The sequence below is a fragment of the Andrographis paniculata genome, unplaced genomic scaffold (assembly GCF_009805555.1).
Source record: "Andrographis paniculata isolate CXL003 unplaced genomic scaffold, ASM980555v1 Contig57END, whole genome shotgun sequence".
Classification (NCBI taxonomy): domain Eukaryota; kingdom Viridiplantae; phylum Streptophyta; class Magnoliopsida; order Lamiales; family Acanthaceae; genus Andrographis; species Andrographis paniculata.
Genome location: NW_026137592.1, coordinates 30,920 through 51,659, shown reverse-complemented (window position 1 = coordinate 51,659; position 20,740 = coordinate 30,920). Strand labels below are relative to the sequence as shown.

Sequence of the window (20,740 nt, the reverse complement as noted above, 5' to 3'; positions counted from 1 at the left end):
TGTGGGTTGGGCTCTTGTTTTCCATGGACGCTTGACTCTCTGAAAACTACTCTTATTGGCTACTGCTGTGCATGGAATTGGAAGGATGCTCGGCTGTTGTACACGTCTAACCAGGGAGAGCTGCACTCTGCTTGGAGATGAGAGAACTTGATGGATGGTGGATGGATGGGCACGTGTATTTTGCGACAGTTGATCAGAGTATCGGCTCTGGGGGTGGGGGAGTCCTAAGCTTTCTTGAGAACCTGAGGGGTCGGGTTGTCGGTGAAATGGGTCGTGGCACTAGCGGGCTCAATTGGCACGAAAAATCCCAATGCTTGGTGGTGGCTTCATCGGAGGGTGTTGAATGACCCCTGCCCAGAATAGCAACGCCAATGGCTTCAACAGATGTATGATACACAAACAGATGTATGATACACAAACATGCCTATATATATAAATATAGAGAGAGAGAGACAGAGAAGCTGCAGGCAGGCATTCTTGACACCAGGTAACATTCATTCACTCACAAGAAGCAAAGCAGTCACCGTTAAGAAGCCGCTCTGATCAACTAAAAGCGAAATAAGCTTCCTCGCAAGATAAAAAAGTTACAAACCATAGGACCAATAAAAAAACAAGTATTTCCTAGGGTTCCCATACATTGAGCATAAAACAGTTATGAGAGAGAGAGAGAGAGACAGAGGGCCATGGATGGCAGCAAAGGTGATGACGGCCAGCCAGCACCTGAGCCCTAACCATGGTTGGCACGTCTGTACGGCTGTTACAAGGAGAGTAGCCAGTAGGACAAATAAAATCAAATCCAAAGTATACTTACTGTGCACGTGAATTCCACAACCCATTTGATGGAACTTCTTAATTGAAATTAAAAGGGAGTGAGAGAGAGAGATCAAAGACCTATACCGAGGAGTTCCCTTATGTTATGTCAAACCGCTATCTAGCTAGGGCACCAACTCCAAAAGTTCTGCCCCACCTTGATTCAACGAAGAAAGAACTAAAACATAAACCATTTAAAAACTACGTCTCACCTCCCCTTTCCCAAGAAGAGGCGATCCACCCAAATGCCAGTTTTTAAACTTGGCATTTGGAATATATATATATATATATATATAAAAACAAAGAAAAACCCCAGTCGCAGTTTCTAAAATCCTGAGACCAAGTTCATCAGGTACATCCTCTGTCCTGATTTTCCCTAATCATCTACTACCATTAGCTAAAAGCTTCTACCATCGAAAGGATATCAGCCACTAGCATATCCAATGTGTTTTTCCTTGTTTGCTGCACCGAGAAGACCGATGTGATTTTACCATGCAAGTAGAAATGATATCATGACAAGAAAGAACTGTCTATTCTTTCATGGCCTTGGAGGACCAGGCGACATCTGTAGCCTCTTGCTTTTAGTAGCAGCCTTTCCTCGGCTGAAGGGAGACAAAAAGCAAGGCCAACTAGTCCCAGCTTTTTCCTGAGCGGGGATTGAGATGCTCATGCAAATGCAATTCTCTTGTAGGAACCATTCGTACAGAGAGAATCATCTAAGGTGTAGGTATATGTGGTTGGACGGCGTAGTCCTCTCCTTTTGGGAGGGGGCCCTGGGATGTACGGCCAAATGCTAGAGGCATGGCCTGCAGAAAAGTGAGAAATAGAAAGATGAACTCCATGGTAAGGCCATACGCACATATGCCGGCGAGTGCGTATCAATCAACTTCGCACCACTGGTATTCTCTCTCAACGTTGGGTGATTGGCGTATGCAGAGCCATGGTCACGCCTGCGTCACAGCAAAGCAAACTGTCAAGGATATTAGTGCTCAGGTCCCGTCTACATCAATATATTTATATATATATATATATATGTATGTATACACGTATTGTACCAGATAGTATAGGAAGAAACCTATGTAATCATATAATTTTGTATTCAGGGATTAAACTAGCTAATTATGCAGGCAGACATCTAGGAAACAATAAATCACCTGCGGGTTGGAGTGGTGTTGAGGGAGCAAGTGAGAGAGGGGTAGCAGCACCAGCATAATGCGGAGAGTAAATGGGAGCTGAGGTAATAGGAGAATAGTGGAAGAGGCCATGGTTGGGATACTGAACACCATAGCCCTGCTGCTGCTGCTGCTGCTGCTGATGGCTGCCAGTGTACCCAGTTGAGTTTGTCCCCTCATTCAAATTTACGTAAGAAAAGTAACCACCACTGCTGCTGCTTCCACACCCGTACAATGGATACGGTGCGCACCCTCCTCCGTACACACCGTAGTAGCTCTACACAAATGCCGTGCAAATACACATGCACATATACATATGTCACACTGATAAGTTCTATATGCATAAACTGATTCATTATTAGACACGGGATTGACGTGCAATCCAACAAACCATTACGTATCATTACTTGAAATTTCAAAGCCAAGAGATAGTGTCCCTATCAAAGATGTTAACTCTCCATTTTTAAGTTCCCTGTGATTTCATTAGAGCTACAACGCAGTTTCCACCTTGACCTGGGAATATATAATTTTGAATAAATATTTCTTAAATGAACAGCTCCGTTTTTTCTTTCTTTCTTTTTTTTCAGATCCTTGAAACGAGCAAAAGAGTGCTTTGTTAAAAGTTTCAAAAATGAATTTGAATAAAAATGTGCAGTTGTTTTAAGCAATGTGACAGGGGAGGCACATTCCAGTATCATGAACTCTATGTGCAGATAGAAGCTACTTAACAAGGGCCATTCATTGTCACACTTCATGGTAGGTTAAAAGCTCAATGGTAAACAAATCATTGAAATATTTAATGCAAAAATATACATACACATTGAGTACCACGAACATTTGTTTATGTATGTACTTTGTGATTTTTAAATGGATCAAACTGGAAATATATATGATAGTGTAATCAAGAGGTCAGTGTACTAACCGCAGGGAAAGCATATTCAGTGGAGTACGGAGGATACCTGAGATTTTTCAAAGCAAAAAAAGTCAGTATCAAGAGTTCAATCAAGAAAAACAAACGATAACACCAAAAACACAAATTTTGTGGGTGTGTATTCATGTACACCAAAGTTGAAGATAAACTCAACACCCCACTTCTGCTAACGAATTATATCATCTTACTATGAAGACCTAACTAATCAAATTGCCTTTGTCCACGATATTCATCAATGATTACCACAGATTTGACTGATAAGTTTATTTTGTTGTTCAGAAATTAAACAAGAGAGAATAGAATTCTAAAAGGAAGAACTATAGAGATTCAATAAAGTTGGTCAAGGATATGGCCACCACAAAACCGTAAATATAATGCAGCTGCAAGCTGCGGTACAACTGCATATCCGGGCAAGTGCACATTTTTATCTGAAATTGGAAGAATGCAAAATGATGCAAGGCATTGGTACTCCACAAGATGGGTGTTAATCGCTGGCTGTATTATTAATTGCCAACTGTGCGTGTGTGTGTGAGAGAGAGAGAGAGAGTGTGTGTGAGTTCAAAAGTAAGTATGTGGACTTCAAATAAGAAGCTTGTTAAATATATTATATATATATATATATACACACTAAAACTAAAGTGTGAACATGAAGCATGCTTGCCAGGCCTTTCAATGGCGCGCCTGGAGTTTTAAAAGAAAAAGGCAGTGCACCCGGTCAGAAGCAATTCCACAATAAAGCGCAACAATACATACCCATAAAGATTGTAAGGTATGCCTTGCTGAATGGAATAATGAGGGAAGGCTGCTGCCGAAGCGAATGCTGCTGCTGCTGCAGCAGCTGCCTGAAATCCTCCCTGGTGCAAGCCTCCGCCTATCACCCTTATGTTCCTTCCTCCTCCTGATCATTGTCATGCCATTTTAAACCATCATCTTCAGGTCAGCTTGTAGTGCCTCGGTTAGGTGTGTATGCATACGATCAGTGTTATTTAATGTTAAACAGGATCAATTAGTGGTCTCTTGTTAATCATGTCATTGACGATCTCAACAAGGAAAGTTATAACAAATTAAAGTAACACAAAAGAAAAGCCTGAAATCTACCACGCAGCATAAAAGCAGATAAGTGTACGTCCTGCACAGGAGAAATGAGCTGTCATGCTTGCTTTTTCCAAAAATATATCCAGCGCCGTGGTGTGGCCAACCACACCCTTCTTGTGGTTGTAAAGGGGACTCAACCCAGTTTTATTCATTCAAACCTAGCTTTATATATAAAGAAGCCAAGCGAGGAACTTTCTCATTTTCAATATTTTGAATTAATGTTACGATAATTATTGGGTGGCAAAGCTAATTAGCTGATAGCTTATATATAACGAAGCCAAGGGAGGGCCTCCGTTTGTTTTATCATGTACTGTCAGGATGTTATTTATTCGGGGTATTGTGCATAAGATATAACCATGAACTTGCTGAGACTAGTTATATATAGTGCAATCAGCTAGTGGAAATAAAAACCAACGAGTATCGTAAAATTAGCTAATATGCAAATACATAATTCAGAAAGCATATGTACCATGCTTGGGGGTAGAAGGCTTAGATCTTTGAACACCCAAAGAAGCAAGATTGCAATTAGCCCTCCTTCCATCAATTACAGGAGCGGCATCAACACAGGCTCTCATGGCCGCATCTGGGTCCCGAAAGGTTACCTGCATGTTTTTGCAGGCGAGAGATCGTTCTAGTTAGTTTTTAACCTAATTTTATCACACTACTTTTATGCAAAACCAAAATTGGTAGCTCCCGCGATCCGCCACACTTAAGCCTATAATTGTGAAACATATATAAATGTATGGACTTCATCTCGTCGGATCTTTTACTCATTACGGTGAGAAACTACATAAACATAGCCGTACACGATTATATTTCTTTCTCTGCGGAGAAACACACATCAGATCGGCAGTGTGCAAATGTATATGTGCGTTGTGTGTGAGCGCGCGCGTGTTGAGGTAGATACCCGTTCATTTGATAGTAAATGAAACAATGTACTAAATATAATAGGAGGGGGGAGTAAAAATGAAGGAAATGGTTGTACAGAAACATACAAATCCATAGCCTTTTGATCTTCCAGTAATCTTGTCGGTGATGACCACTGCCTCCAGTATTTCACCAAATTGTTCAAAATACTTCCTCATGGTGTCCTTCTGAGTCTCCCACGCTAGACCACCAACAAATACCTTTGTGTAAGTCGTGTCTCCGAACTGTCCTGCGACTTTTGCCGGTGTCATCTTTGGAGACCTTATCTGAAGACTACAGAGTCGTATATACATATGTGTGTGCGCGTGTTCAGATAGTGCTATAGATTAGCCTTTTAAGAATCGATCCAAAGCAGATCCAGACGATGAGGTGTTTGAAGAATACAGAACTCACCAGATTTGTAGCGATCTTTAGTTGATCGGAGGGGCAGTGCCGGGGCGGGAGAGGAGATCGTGGAAGGTGAGGTGGGGGAAGGGCAGAAGGGTGTGGGTGGTGTTTGGATGCCGAGACAATTAGGTCAGAGGTTGCAGGGAGGGGAAAAGGGTGAAAAAAAAAATATATATATATATATATAGTATTTAAAAATAAAATAAAATAAAACATTAGAAAAAATAATAATAATAATAATAAAAGAGGATGGAAGGAAGAGAAAACAAGACACAGGAGTAGCAGAAGGCAACCCAATACATGATAGCATTTTATTATATATATATGTGTGTGTGGTCCCCATAATAATACATTGGCATCGGACTCGACACTTCGGCAGCCACCCCACTACCCTGGCAGCGTGTGTGAGCGCAAATTGGGTATCAATCTGTAACTTTGGGTGCTTTGAAATTGGTTTTGGATTAGAAAAGTTGCTTGATTGTTTTTTCTGTAAAAATATATATAATTTTTCAAAAATATATTATTTTAAAAAACAATATACTATAAAAATATTTATTATTATTAAATTATATATTCCAGATTTTATATTTTATTTAAGAAAAAATATATTTTTTAATTATTTCATAGATAAATTCTACAAAATTGAATAAAAATAGTATAATATTTTACAAATTTTATTATATTATATTAATAGAAAAAAATTATTTGTAGTCCCAATGTAATCAAAATTCATCAATTTTGTAAAAATCTTATCAATTTTAATTCCAATATAACCAAAACTCATTATTTTTTTGTCATAATATAACCAAAACTCATCATTTTTTGTCACAATATAAAATTTTTTATCAATTTTAGTCTCAATATAACAAAAACTCATCATTTTTTGTCATAATATAATCAAACCTTATTTTTTTATCTCACCGTCAACAAACTGACGAAAAATGCTGACGTGAAAAGAAATCAAACCTTATATTTATATTTGAAGAAATTGTACAATCTTGCAAGTCCACGTCAGTATTTTTCGTCGGTTTGTTGACGGTGGGATAAAAAAAAGATAAAATTTGATTATTTTAGAACAAAATATGATGAGTTTTTGTTATATTGAGACTAAAATTGATAAAAATTTTATATTATGACCAAGAATGATGAGTTTTGGTTATATTCAGATCAAAATTGCTAAAATTTTTATATTGAGACTAAAATCGATGAATTTTGGTTATATTGGGACCAAAATTTTTTTCTCATATTAATATTATAAGAATTAATAAAAATGTTTTTGTTATTTATATGTTTTTAATATAATAATTATTAAAAATAAATCTGGTAGAGCCTTATTTGATTTCTATAAATATATTTGATTATATTTTAAATAAGAATGTATATATAAAAATTTAAATAAAAATAATAATTAACTTACAAGAATAAATTGGTGAATAATACAATTATGCTTGATTATGTTATAAAATATAACAAATATATATAATTATAGTTTGATAAAATATATATATATATGGTGTGTAAAATATATGATATGTAATATATATATAGTATATGTATAGATGTATAAATATATGTAAAAATGTATATTTATTTTAGAGAGAGAAATAGAGAAATGGTGAGATTGAATTTAGAGAGAGAGAGTAGAGCATTAGAGAGAGAGAGTAAAGCATTAGTTCAATTTGCAAATGTCTTTAAATAGGCTTTAAGAAATGTGATTACTCATCACATTTTTAACCACTTGGCATTATGACATAAAATGTATACAATTTTTACATTAAGGGTGTGTTTGTTTGGGGGTTTGGATTTTGGATTGGGATTTGAATAGTATAAACTTTAAATTTGAATAGTTGTATGATGTGATATAAATAGGGTTTGATGTGATGTTTTGAATGTAAAATTGATTTTTAGTATAATATAAAAATAAAAAATAGGTGTTTGATTTGATGTTTTTGGAGGAAAAAATTAGATGAATAGTAGAAATCCTCCAAAATCCTTCAAACAAACACACCCTAATAAAATAACACCTAATAAATGAATAAATCAGATTAATAATTGTTATTACATTTTCAATATTATCAATAAACATATATTTTTTTCTATCTATAAATTCTTTTTAACGAAGGATATAGATTTAAGGTAACAATATTTAATTAGGTAATAATAATAAATTATAATATTATTTTATTAATAATTAATAATTTTTTTAAAATAAATTTAATATATATAATTAAAAAATGAGAATATATTTTTTAAATATTTTAAAAATTAGAATACAATAAAAAATATATATATGCAATATGAATATTTTGTAGATAAAGAAATTTAAATAAAAATACTATTTATAATTAATATGAACTAATTTTTATAAAAGATGTATAATTTTAAATATTGATTAAAATATTTACTCCGTCTCATATTTATATATCACGAAGTTTTAGAAATATTAATATTATATTAGGATAAAGTATAAATAAAGGTAAAAAAACTAAATTAACCTTATTAGTTATTTATTTTTAGTAATATATTATTAATTATCTACTAATTATATTTATCATAAATTTTGGTGTCTACATTAATCAAGACATCCAATTTGGGACGGAGGGTATATTATTTTAATAATTATTTAAATTTCAAAATATTAATTTATGCATAAACTATTAAGTACACAAAAATTAATAAATTCTTCTAACCTTATTAATGATATATCATATTAACGCTTCAAATCGACTATTCTTATTTTTAGCATTTGTTTAATCAATTCACCCAAATTATCATTATATTTTTTTCTTCTTAAAAGTTTAATATTTCCTTTGTCTTATTTCAATTTATCTTTTTGAAGTTTTGCTGTAAATTAAAAAATAATAATATTTTATTATTTAAAAAAATATAATATTTTTTAATTTTATGTATAAAATTATTATATATATAATTGTATATGTGTAAAAGATTAATGAATATTTTTTAGTGAGATAAAAGAAAATAATAAAAAAATATTTTAAATTAAGAGAGAGTATTATGTTTGTATACAATCAGTAAAGGGGCAAAATATCTCTTTTTTATTTTTTTTTGTTGCCTCGATTGATTTTTGTTCTTTAGAATTAAGTTTGATGGATTAGAAATATTTTAATCTAATTTAAAAATAGTAAAAATTATCTAAAATCAAATAAAATATTAAATAGACAAATGATTTGAAAAATAAATTTTCAAATAGGTTATTTAATTAAATTTGACGGACTAGAAATATTTTAATCTAATCCAACAACCGTAAAAATTACTTAAAACCAAATAAAATATTAAATAGGCAAATGATTTGAAAAATAAAATTTCAAATAAGTTATTTATTTTGTACTTGTATACTTTTTAACCAAAATATAAAATAGAAAAATTAAAATGTTATTAAAAAGAGCAAAGTTGTAATTTTTTTTAAGATATTCATTGTTTTTAAATAGTTATTTTTGTTAGAATATAACGGTAATTTGAATGAATTGATTAAATAAATATTAATTTTAATGAATTAATTAAATAGATGATATTTTTATTTATTTATTTATTTTTATCATATATGACTATATGATTAATAACTACAATCATAATCATTATTAAAGTTCATTGGTTTGTTTAAAGAAACTTTTGGTACTTTATGCTTAATATTAAATAGATATAATATACATATATTTAAATAAAATATATATCAATATGTTTATTATATTTTTTTTCGTTTATTAACAAATCATTTATTTTTCTATTTTTGTCTGACTTAAGTATTTATTTATTTTTACTAAATGTATTGTTCACTTAACGTTATAAATAAACTTACAATATATTATACAAGTATCATTACATTTATATTATACAATACTAATAAAATTATTTTTGTCTTTTAAACTTTATTCTTACTATATATTAATATAATACTAATATTCATAAAATTTGAAAAAATATTCGGATATTTATTTATGGGATGGTGAGAATATCTAACATAAAAAATATCTCAAATAATATATAAAACAAATGCACCTTGGTAAAGTGGATAATTTCAAAATTTCACAACTAATTGTGAATTCCCAATCCATCACCTTTTAATGTTTATTTATTTTTGTTTCAATCCAAAAATACTATTATTTCCGAACTGAGTTTCAATAAAAAATAATACATTGTTTTCTATTTATCATATATTATATGAAAAAAATATTTTAATCAAACTAAAACAAGAAAACTCAAATTCAAACCAAAACTAAATAAACCCTTAATATTTTAAATATTCTATATGATATTTTATACTCTTTATTTCGTGGAATTAATCAACTTTCTTTTTGGTGCAAAATTTAAGAAATGTCGTATTAGTAAGAAATATTGTGTTATTGTGAAATTACAATAGATATTTTTGTGAGTGTATTATATATATATATATAATATGTGTGTGCATATGCATTTGTGATTCTTCACATTTTTATACGATTTGATATACATAAATATATTTTTTTATACATTTGAATTATAGCATACTTTATTGATTTTTTTCGGTTGATATAATTCAATTATCTTCAGTTAAGATTTACTAATTTTTTAGTCTAATTTGAACGAAATTCAGGCCAACATGATTGATTTTGAGCAAAGCGACACAGACATGTACTTTGAATTCCGCTTAAGCCTAAGTCTTAGAGGTTAGTGAATTTCTACCGCTGCAGCGAGACCAAAACAAAATTCTTATTTGTTTGAGCAAAGTAGATCTCACAACAGTACAATCATTCATATTCCGACAGACAAAGAAAGTCAACTCTGTTTGAGTGACGTCGATACCTCCTTCCGTTAGAGCGAGCGAGGAGGAAGATTTGTGCGCAAAATTACTAGATGCGGTGAAGTGATTGAGCTGAGGGTTATGATAGTTCCAACAGATTGTAACAATTTAACTGCATAACTGTCCAACAATTGCAAAAAAACTCGTAACATCTCAACTGCTTTCAATTGTTCAATTGTTATCTCTGATTTCTCTATAAATAGAGTCAAATATCTCATACTGAATATGATAAATACATTAACCTCATAGTGTTTAGTGGATTGCTGTTATTCTATTTTTAGAATTTCAAATTGATACCATCTGTAACGTGTCAAAAGCTGATATGCCTGGGGCCTAGTCCAAAAAACTCAAGCCAGCCGTCCCTTATGCGCAACAAACCTATGTATACCATATAATGAGGTAAGAAGTTCTCTTTAGTTTAGTATAGAATAAAAAATCAGTGAAGTTTTTTCCACAATGTATCAGCCTTTATAGACAATTTTATTGCTTTTGTTTTATATTTTCTATACTGCTTCAATAATGTAGAATTATAGTTTTCAAGTAGATTATTGAAATATTACTTTCTTCTTAACTTCTATATTCACTTAAAAAATTTATGTTTGTATTTGATTATTTAAGTCTTAATTTTGATAAAATCGAAGAAGGCCGAGAGAATGATCAACCAATTAAACCTATATCGCATCGCAATAATAGAAAGTAGATAGTTCATAGAAATTAAGTATTCGAGAGCCTTGTTGACTTAATTAATTATGATTTGAATTTAATCCGATTAAAGAGGTATCATAAAGGTAGAACTACTATCGAAATAGTACAAGTAATAATTTATTAGACATAAACACTTGCTTATCAAGTCAAAAAAATGTCCAGTAATAATAACTTTTCTTTTAACTAATGTTATTAACGACGTTAAAGACTTATTATAAATTCCCCAAGATCATAAAAAATTTGATTTAAATGAATAAGTATGATCATACACTTTATTCCTATCGTATTCGTAGTATATATATATTACTATTCCATTAATTCACCATCGTCTCATTAGCTCATTTCATTCAAAAATTATCTAACCATTTAGGAATATACAATTTACTTACAAAGCATATCATTTTACCCTACCATCACATATACTACCGCTCTACTCATCTTCGCTCAACATCCATCACCCGTTCATTTTTTTCATTTATACATATACCGCTCACTCATAGCTACTTCGCTTCGCTCACTCTCATTCTCACCCCACTCACCTCCCGGAAACCACCGTTTTGCGCACTTTATTGTTTTGTTTAGATAACTATTTTTATTGTTTTCTCGCTCAAGCAAGCTCTTACTTCATTCTTCGTTCAGCTAGAATCACATGTGAGTATTCTTCTAATTTCATATCATGATTTAAAGTTCTTGAGTTTGATATGAAAAATCACAAGTAATAAGTATAAATGTTAAATTTCGTCCATATTTTTGTCGATAATAACAACAAAAATTTATGCCTTCACCAAAAGAGATGTGTGAAGGATTTGCGGTCAATTCCGTGGCTTTTATTGACATAATTATTCTGTATTACCACTCTATCTCAAATACTGACGAAAACCTTTAAAGGAGTGCAAAACTTTATCGCGATGGATTTGATCTATCCGTACATTCCGTTGCTAAAGTCCAATACAAAACGTATGTGATAGACACGTGCACGTGACCTCCTCCCTGCTGCAGAGACCTTGTTAGAACTGCATTGTCGCACGACATGGATTGTTGGCGGCACGGCGTGAAAATTCATTTTTTCTTAATTTCAGTGTATTATTTGCAATTAATACGAAATACATCCAATTTATACCTAACTCAATCCCAACTCATCTAAATCATACTCCAGCCGTTCGATTTAAGCCTATGCACGCTCTTCCTATCCCACCTCAAATTCAATGATCTTCGACCTCAAAAGATCCCCAAAGTTGTTGTTTGCCTACCCTGGGAAGACAATGAAAAATTGTGCCCTGAAATTTATTAATGGATGATGATGATTGCTAAGGGGTATATATATGTATGTGTATATATGTATCTGTCTATGTTGATGTAAGCATTGACTTAAATTGAATAGAGTATGTTTTAGGTGAGTTCAGATCCATTTAGGTCTGAATTCAATGTTAATTGCGAATAACAAATTGAAATTAAAAAAATTATATATATATTTTTTTAAAAAAATAAATTTTCACCGTCAAGCCATTGACAAATGACAAACCCTGGCAATGTCCAAGGCCACGTAGGTACACATACCTATCACATGCGTTTTGAGGCCAGAGAACTAAAATAAAACCTTGAGTTGATAAATTGTTCTAGATTGCAAATTTCCACATCAACAGCCGGAGGGGAGGCGAGGCCATGTCGTATACCGCATTGGTTCAGGAGAGCTCACGCAAATGTCCAGAGAGTTCACCCAAATGTCGGTTAGATCATAAGCGCGTGATTTTTTCGGTGTTGAGGACAATTTTAAAATTTCGGAATGACTTATTGTTTTTTATTGAAAAAATGCAAACAAAATGTCAAAAAAAGGAAAAAAAAAAATAATGAAACTTACAAGATATTTTTTTTCAATTTTTCTCTGTTAACTAGACTCTTTGAATTATGAATAATTAATGTTGTTTTTGCTTGAATATAAATCTCTCGGGATTCGGCAGACATGTATAATTCAGCACAATAATTTTGCAGTAATCAATTCCGACAGTGGAGGAAGAATGATGTATAGGTCGAGTGCATGAAAATGACCCATTCTGAAGAGAGTATTTGCAGCGGAAGGGAGTGAAAGTAGGTTAGCAATTGCAGCCGGAGAACATTTTTCAACAAGTCGATGATCACAAGTACAGAAGGAAGAAATTAAAATGAAAAGTGGGAGTGATGAGGGAGTGGTAATTGAAATTTGATGCTCCACTGCCCGGGCAATAATATTGGCCGTGCCCCACAACAACATAAAAAATATATATATATGCATGTATATGTGAAACTACATTATCAGTGGTGCTCTTTTTAACATGCTATCAGAGTGTATTCATCCTGTATGGAGTTTTGAGATATATTGAATATTGATATGCCGTGGAACTCCCTTGGTTTACAAGATTGAAAACTGGTTTACCTATAACCAATTGATTTAAGACTCAAAATTTCACTTCTTAAACACAGGCCGAGCACTATTGATAATCGATGCTCAGCTTGATGGGTGGTGTTTGCACCAGGTGCTGCAATTGGGGGACAGTGACAAGTGTTGCATGGTGGTTCCTCAGACAACGCAATGCAGCTTTGTGGTGCTTGGACTTTAATTTGGATCTCGACCTGCAGCGAGCTAGGTACATGCTATAAGCAGCTAGCTAGCTCGATCACAGGAATTGATATATATATTATATATATGATGCATACTACACGATATGAAGGACTGATTGAATAGCAAACATACATATATTCCCATAATTAATTAATACGGTAAATACAAATACGTTCTTGGTGATGAATGATGATCATCATATCGTGGCGGGCCTCCCTGAGACCAATCGAGTACTTTGATGAATATTGTGGTAGATGGGCCAGCCAGTCCACTACAGCAAAGTCAACTCGATCGGGTGAGTGAACAAGTAAGTGGAAGATGGGCGAATAGATGGAAATTATTAATCAATTAATTAAGCAAAGAGGATTTTATAAATACCCAGCCAGCCAAAATCGTGTGTCTCAGGAAAGACTCAATCAGTGGCTTTATGAAGAAAACGGGAAAGAGCTGCTCGATCTTATCTGTAGCTTGCTAGGTTAGTATTTTTGATTCTTGAACTTTAGTTTCTAACCTTCCTGCCTGCCTGCATATATAATAATAATAATAATAATAATAATGATAAGGAATTAGGATACCCGTATGTACGCGCGTGCAGCGCAGCAGGTTTGGGTTAGTTTGACATTTGAATCTATGCAACTGAAGATCATTAATAATTGAGTTTTAATCTGTTGCAGAGTGTAGGTATAACATGGAAAGCACAGATGCAAGGGAAGATCAAAGGGGATCAGAATCCGATGGTCACATGTCCGTGGATTGGAGAGGGAAGTCATGCAGGCCTAGTAAACATGGGGGAATGACTGCTGCTGGTTTTATTTTAGGTCTCTTATACAAGTTACAACACCTCTAATCATCAATCTCCTCTTCCACCATATCTTTCCATCAATTCTTCTTATTCACACGTAGCCTGGGATTCTCCAATGACACGCACTTTATAGAGTCCTTTCTCGCACACACACATATAAGATATCATATGCATACAGCCCGACATATAATTATATCTGCACGCTAAGTTAATTATTAATTATGACTTTAGTTGCTTCACTCATGCATTTGACTCACTGTATTTTGATCGGCGGATAGGGCCGTGTCAGAAACATATTCAATTTCGACACATATATATTATCTACAATTATCTATATCTCGATCGTGGAATCGAATTAATTAAACACGCGTGCGTGCAGCTACACATCTCTCCCGTTTTACATGATCTGTGGGTCTGCTGTGTATATGATAAATTAATTTGTGTTAACACATGAAGAGCTGCAGAGAATTTTAGTGCAGCCGGAGTAGTCTAGTTACTTACAGTCGAGAGCAGGATCGGCGGTTATACATATATACATATACACATATATATCTCATGATATGAACTTGTCAGTGCTCGATCATTGCATTTCAAATCCATCCATAGTATGTGTGTGTGTGTGGGTGGGTATTATTTAGTAACTATTAGGTCACCTTTGTTTTTTTTTTTTTAATCTTTTCAAATTCCCAAGGTGTGATTTATAAAGTAAAATGTTATTGCTGTGGTTGGCTGGTGAAATGATGGCAGGACTTCAAGCTTTTGAAATGATGGCAATTGCGGCTGTTGGGAATAACCTGATAACCTATGTGTTGAACGAGATGCACTTCTCTCTGCCAAAGTCAGCAAACACAGTCACAAATTTTGTTGGGACTGTTTTCTTGCTATCCCTACTTGGTGGGTTCCTATCCGATTCGTATCTGGGGAGCTTCTGGACCATGCTTATATTCGGTTTCGTGGAGCTTTCTGTACGTTTCTGATATATCGTGAACTAACTAAATTTAATTATAATCACACGCCACCGAGACATGATCATTAGTTTTATTGCATTGCGTTACAGTGGCCTTCCGACCGGCTGTGTTGGGGATCAAAATCCTAATTAATTCCATCATGAGAGGAATTCGATGAGCTATTCATACATACATATACATATGTGCTACCTAGGAATACATCTAAATTCTAATGACTATGGCCTGTGGGCGTGCATGCAGGGATTCATACTGCTGTCAGTTCAAGCTCATGTTGGGGAACTGCGGCCAGCAAAGTGCAGAGATGGTGGTAGCACTAAGTGTGAGGAAGCGAGCGGGTACAAGGCCTGGATATTCTATGGGGCGCTCTACCTGGTGGCCTTGGGGAGTGGGTGCTTAAAGCCCAACATTATTGCCCATGGAGCAGATCAGTTTCCCAAGCAGTCGACCAAGCTCTCCACTTTCTTCAACTTCGCATATTTCGCCTTCTGCTCCGGTGAGCTCGTCGCCCTCACCCTTTTCGTGTGGATTCAAACCCATTCCGGGATGGATATTGGCTTTGGAGTTTCTGCTGCTGCTATGGCCGTCGGATTGATTAGTCTCATTTCTGGATCCTTGGTTTACAGAAACAGCCCACCCCATGGAAGCATATTCACGCCCATTGCCCAGGTTTAAGTTATTACATGATCGGTTTCCATTTTCAATCCAGCGAGCTAGCTAGGTAGCTTGTTTCCTGCTTATTCCACCCGTTGTCTCAGCTCATCAAAACTCACTCTCCAATCCAACTTAATTTATTCATAAACTAACTAGCTAACTATGTGTATATATATATATATATACATATAATTATAAATTAGATAGTGCTGCCGCTGTTGTGATTCTATTTTTCATTTTTGGTGGTTTCTTGAAAAGGTTTTCGTGGCAGCCATATCAAAGAGAAAGCAAATCTGCCCGTCCAATGCAGAGATGCTGCACCAAAGCGATGTCCTTATTCCACATCGAAGGTCAGGTGCTACCCCGGGTGGGACGCCTTCTTCCACCAATGTCACACTCATTCACACGAACAAGTTCAGGTTGGATATATGTATATGTATATGTATATATATATGTATATATATGATGGCTGAACATGAACAATACCCCCACACACATATATATATATATATATATGTATGCCTGTGTGTCTCTGTGTGGATTTAATATATATGCCAGCCAATGAGTGGCTGCCTGCCAAGAACGACTACTATTGATAGAGAACTTAATTTAATTTACTTAACCAATCAGTCAAAATCACATTGATGACGCTCCATCAATCGATCAGGTTCCTTGACAAAGCCTGCATAAAAGTCGAAAACAACGGCGGCAATGGAATGGGGGAAAGCCCATGGAAGCTGTGCAGCGTCTCACAAGTGGAGCAAGTGAAGATACTCCTGTCAGTAGTCCCCATTTTTGCTTGCACCATCATATTCAACACCATCTTGGCTCAGCTCCAGACGTTCTCCGTCCAGCAGGGCACTTGTATGAACACTCGTCTCACCCCCAACTTCCGCATCCCTCCCGCGTCTCTCCAGTCAATTCCCTACATGATGCTCGTTCTTGTAGTCCCCCTTTACGAGACTGTCTTCGTTCCTCTTGCACGGCGAGTCACACGTAAGGACTCTGGAATCTCTCCTCTCCAGAGAGTCGGGATTGGCCTCTTCATCGCCACATTCTCCATGGTCTCGGCTGCAGTTATCGAGCACAGGAGAAGACAAGCTGCCTTGAAATTTAACAAAACGCTTTCCATTCTCTGGATAGCTCCCCAGTTTCTAATCTTTGGCCTGTCGGAGATGTTCACAGCGGTAGGACTCATCGAATTTTTTTATAAGCAATCCATACAAGGGATGCAATCCTTCTTGACCGCCATGACGTACTGTTCCTACTCCTTCGGGTTTTATCTGAGCTCCCTTCTAGTGTCTCTGGTGAACAGAGTAACTTGGACCACCGCTGGAGGGGGAGGAGGAGGAGGTTGGCTCAGCCAGAACGACCTCAACAGAGATAGGTTAGACCTGTTTTACTGGTTGCTAGCTTCACTCAGCTTCATCAACTTCTTCAACTATCTCTTTTGGTCGAGATGGTATTCTTACAACCCATCTGTATCACCAACTAGTACTCCTCCACCTCCATCTCGTAAACTACAACTACGGGTAGATCAAGACCTAGAGAAACAAAATTCCGATGGTACTAGCTAGCTAACTAGTTTAGATATACATACAGCTAGCTTGCAGAATATGGTATAATTATACTCCCTATAGAATTCCCGACGAACAACTACCTAGTCTTCTAGTATTAATTAAGGAGTGAGGATGAACACCACATTTGTAATTGGGTGCATGTACGGATGGTACAATTATCCTATTTGACATTAGAGCAATTACAGTATAAAAAAAAAAAAAAAAAAAAAAAGCTTATTTTTAGATTTTTTTACTTCAACTCATTAAAATTTTGAAAGTCCTCTTATGTTCATGACACGCAATGACTCGTCCAGGTTCCAAGCTCATAAAAAATCTTCTGTCATTCTGTGGCCAGTTTAAATAATTTTTACATCATTCTCCGCTTGCATCCAAACAAAAGAACGATTATAGTCGGCCAGATGATGGCTTCAAATATCGACGCTTTCAGCTCTAAGCTATTATACATGATTTGTCTAATATAATTTACTTTGATAAGCTTAGTTTGCAGAATATTGAATTTGATTAAACAAAAAAATCGATTATAGTCAACCGTATGATGGGTTCAAATATCAATGCCTTTACGTCTAACATATTACACATGTTTCGTCTGATGTGACTTACCTTGATAAACTTAGTTTACAAAATATTGAATTCGACCTAAAGTTTACTAGTAAACTTTCGCGGATTCTCGTCTTACCAAAAAAATTATCAAGACAAAAATTATAACTTCAAAGCACACATACGTACTATGATAAAAAAAAAACGTAAAAATAATAAAATTACGAATATATAAAATATTATTCACTGTTAATAATTGTGCATAAATTTAACATAAAAAATAATAGTTATATAATTTTGACGGACAAAATGAATATTTCTTTTTATTTGGCTAATTATATTATTTTTTATTGTTAACTAAATTTATATATTGAATTTGTTGTTTAGGGTATGTTTCTTTTGCCCAAAATTTCAAGTTTTTACTATTTAGATTATGCGTTTATCGAAAAAATACATTTTTTTCTCTCATAAAACATCTTATCATAAATTATTTTAATATCAAACTAAAACCAATTTTTTTTCAAAAGAAACATTTAATTTTTTGAGTGAGTAGTATTTTCATAAAAATCATTTAGAAAATTTAATGTGTATACATTAATACAATATATAATTTATCAACTCATAAATCAATAATTTAATACAAAATATTATTTTTTATATTATCAATCAAATTTTCTATATCTAATATAAAAATCCCATCATTTTAAATAAAAATTACAATTATTCACCCTGTATTTTTTTTATCTATAAAAATATAATTGAAGCCTTTGATACCTAGACTACCTAGGCTTGTCTGGTCTGTTTTGTTTGACTTGAACTGTATAGCTTGTATCAGCAGAACTACGTATGGCTTGATCCCATTTGGGTACGTAGGCAACCCATTTTGGGTGCAGCCATTGCTATATAGTTTTTACCAAAAAAAAACTCCTAAACCCTAAACTCTAAACCCTAAACCTTAAACCATTCATCGACTTCCCAGCCATCGGAAACCCTAACTCCGACCTTGCCACTACTATTCCACCACTTCGCTATTTTCTGATCAAAATCGCCATTAAGCTACCCGTTGATCTAGTCATTTTCCGGCCACCGCACAACTGCCATTATCTTCATTAGTCCGAAAAACTTCCAACCTGGTTACTCGCACCGCCGTATCGCCGCCGGAGGCGCTAGAAATACCCTCGATTAAAATCCGTCTAAAACTATATCGCCGGAAAACTGTCCATCTGGCGGGGTTTAGGGTTAAGAATTTAAGGTTTATAGATGCAATTTGATTATTAATTCATATATATAGGGAAGGGAACCGTGTTACGGATGCTTTAGCGACTCTGGCGGTTTCTCCTTCGATTGAGATGACACTTCTCCCGATAAATATCCATTCGTAAATCAAAAGTCTTAGTCGAGCGGATGCAGATGGTCCCCCGACTTTTCATTTCAGGTAGCATGCTTCACCCTCTTACTTGTTTCTTAGGATACTTAGCGTTGATATTACTTAGACTTGATAGGCTTAGTATTGCTTGGTTTTTGTTGATGCCTTAGGCATGTTGCCTTAGGCATGTTGCCTTTGACCTTTGATACTTAGACTACCTAGGCTTTTTTGGTCTGTTTTGTTTGACTTGGACTGTATAGCTTGTATCAACAGAACTACGTATGGCTTGATCCCGTTTGGGTACGTAGGCAACCCACTTTGGGTGCAGCCATTGCTACATAGTTTTGACAAAAAAGCCCCTAAACCCTAAACCTTAAACCATCCACCGACTTCCCAGCAACCGGAAACCCTAACCCCGATCTCGCCACTACTGTTCCACCACTTTGCTATTTTCCGATCAAAACTGCCATTAAGCTACCAGTTGATCTAGCCATTTTCCGGCCACCGCACTACCGCTATTGTCTTCATAAGCCCGAAAAACCCCAAACCTAATTACTTGTACCGCCGTATCACCGCCGGAGGCGCCAGAAATACCGCCGATCAAAATCTGTCCAAAACTGCATCACCAGAAAACTGCTCATCTGGTGGAGTTTAGGGTTTAGGGTTTAGGGTTTAGAAATGCAATTTGGTAGATATTTCATATATATAGGGAAGAGAATCGTGTCACGGATGCCTTAGCGGCTCTGGCGGTTTCTCTTTCGATTAAGATGACACTTCTCCCGACAGATATCCCTTCGTCGATCAAAAGTCTTATTCGAGCGGATGCAGATGGTCTCCCGACTTTCAATTTCAGGTAGCATGCTTTACCCTTTTACTTGTTTTTTGTGATACTTAGTGTTGATATTACTTAGACTTGATAGACTTAGAATTGGTTTGTTGGTGTTGATGCCTTAGGCATGTTGCCTTTGGCCTTTAATACTTAGACTACCTAGGCTTGTTTGGTTTGTTTTGTTTGACTTGAAATGTATAGCCTGTATCAACAGAACTACATATAGCTTGATCTCGTGTGGGTACATAGGCAACTCATTTTGGATGCAACCATTACTATTTAGTTTTTACCAAAGAAAGCCCTAAACCTGAAACCCTAAACCATCGATCGAGTTCTCAGCCATCGGAAACCCTAACCCATACCTGGCCACTTATGTTCCACCACTTCGCCATTTTCTAATCAAAATCCCCATTAAGTTACTTGTTGATCCAACAATTTTCTGGGCACAACACTACAACCATTGTTTTCATCAGCCCAAAAAACCTTCAATCTAGTTACTCGTAACACCGTATCACTGCCGGAGGTGCTGGAAATACCCCCAATCAAAATCCGTCCACAACTGCATTGCCGGAAAACTGCTCATCTG

General features: G+C 34.9%; 2 protein-coding genes across 3 annotated transcripts; one reads left to right on the top strand and one right to left on the bottom strand.

The window, feature by feature from the left end:
* Positions 1-451: 451 nt before the first annotated feature.
* On the bottom strand, positions 452-5,489 carry LOC127257043 (uncharacterized). 2 transcript variants are annotated; one of them, XM_051283308.1, is made up of 7 exons: positions 5,329-5,489; positions 5,004-5,208; positions 4,478-4,610; positions 3,667-3,811; positions 2,905-2,941; positions 1,965-2,259; positions 452-1,780 (listed from the first exon to the last, which is right to left on the bottom strand). In XM_051283308.1, exons 2-7 carry the CDS (start codon positions 5,184-5,186, stop codon positions 1,755-1,757), a joined length of 819 nt encoding a protein of 272 aa, XP_051139265.1. In that variant the 5' UTR covers positions 5,187-5,208; positions 5,329-5,489; the 3' UTR covers positions 452-1,754. The 2 variants fall into 2 exon arrangements, with proteins under 2 accessions (XP_051139265.1, XP_051139264.1); XM_051283307.1 differs by having other exon boundaries at positions 452-1,760.
* An 8,295-nt stretch (positions 5,490-13,784) lies between these two features.
* On the top strand, positions 13,785-17,720 carry LOC127257041 (protein NRT1/ PTR FAMILY 4.4). The gene is made up of 6 exons (XM_051283305.1): positions 13,785-13,896; positions 14,096-14,239; positions 14,971-15,188; positions 15,432-15,857; positions 16,101-16,261; positions 16,510-17,720. The coding sequence occupies exons 2-6, from the start codon at positions 14,110-14,112 to the stop codon at positions 17,417-17,419; spliced, it is 1,845 nt and encodes a 614-aa protein (XP_051139262.1). The 5' UTR covers positions 13,785-13,896; positions 14,096-14,109; the 3' UTR covers positions 17,420-17,720.
* The last annotated feature ends 3,020 nt before the right edge of the window (positions 17,721-20,740 follow it).

Bases quoted from the DNA above. Each gene is read 5' to 3' on its own strand.
- LOC127257043 (XM_051283307.1), bottom strand. From the start codon at position 5,186: ATGACACCGGCAAAAGTCGCAGGACAGTTCGGAGACACGACTTACACA. The intron at 4,611-5,003 runs GTATGTTTCTGT...AAAAACATGCAG, and splicing joins GATCAAAAGGCTATGGATTT to GTAACCTTTCGGGACCCAGA. The intron at 2,260-2,904 runs GTTAGTACACTG...GCATTTGTGTAG, and splicing joins CTGAATATGCTTTCCCTGCG to AGCTACTACGGTGTGTACGG.
- LOC127257041 (XM_051283305.1), top strand. From the start codon at position 14,110: ATGGAAAGCACAGATGCAAGGGAAGATCAAAGGGGATCAGAATCCGAT. The intron at 15,189-15,431 runs GTACGTTTCTGA...GCGTGCATGCAG, and splicing joins TCGGTTTCGTGGAGCTTTCT to GGATTCATACTGCTGTCAGT. The intron at 15,858-16,100 runs GTTTAAGTTATT...TTTCTTGAAAAG, and splicing joins TATTCACGCCCATTGCCCAG to GTTTTCGTGGCAGCCATATC.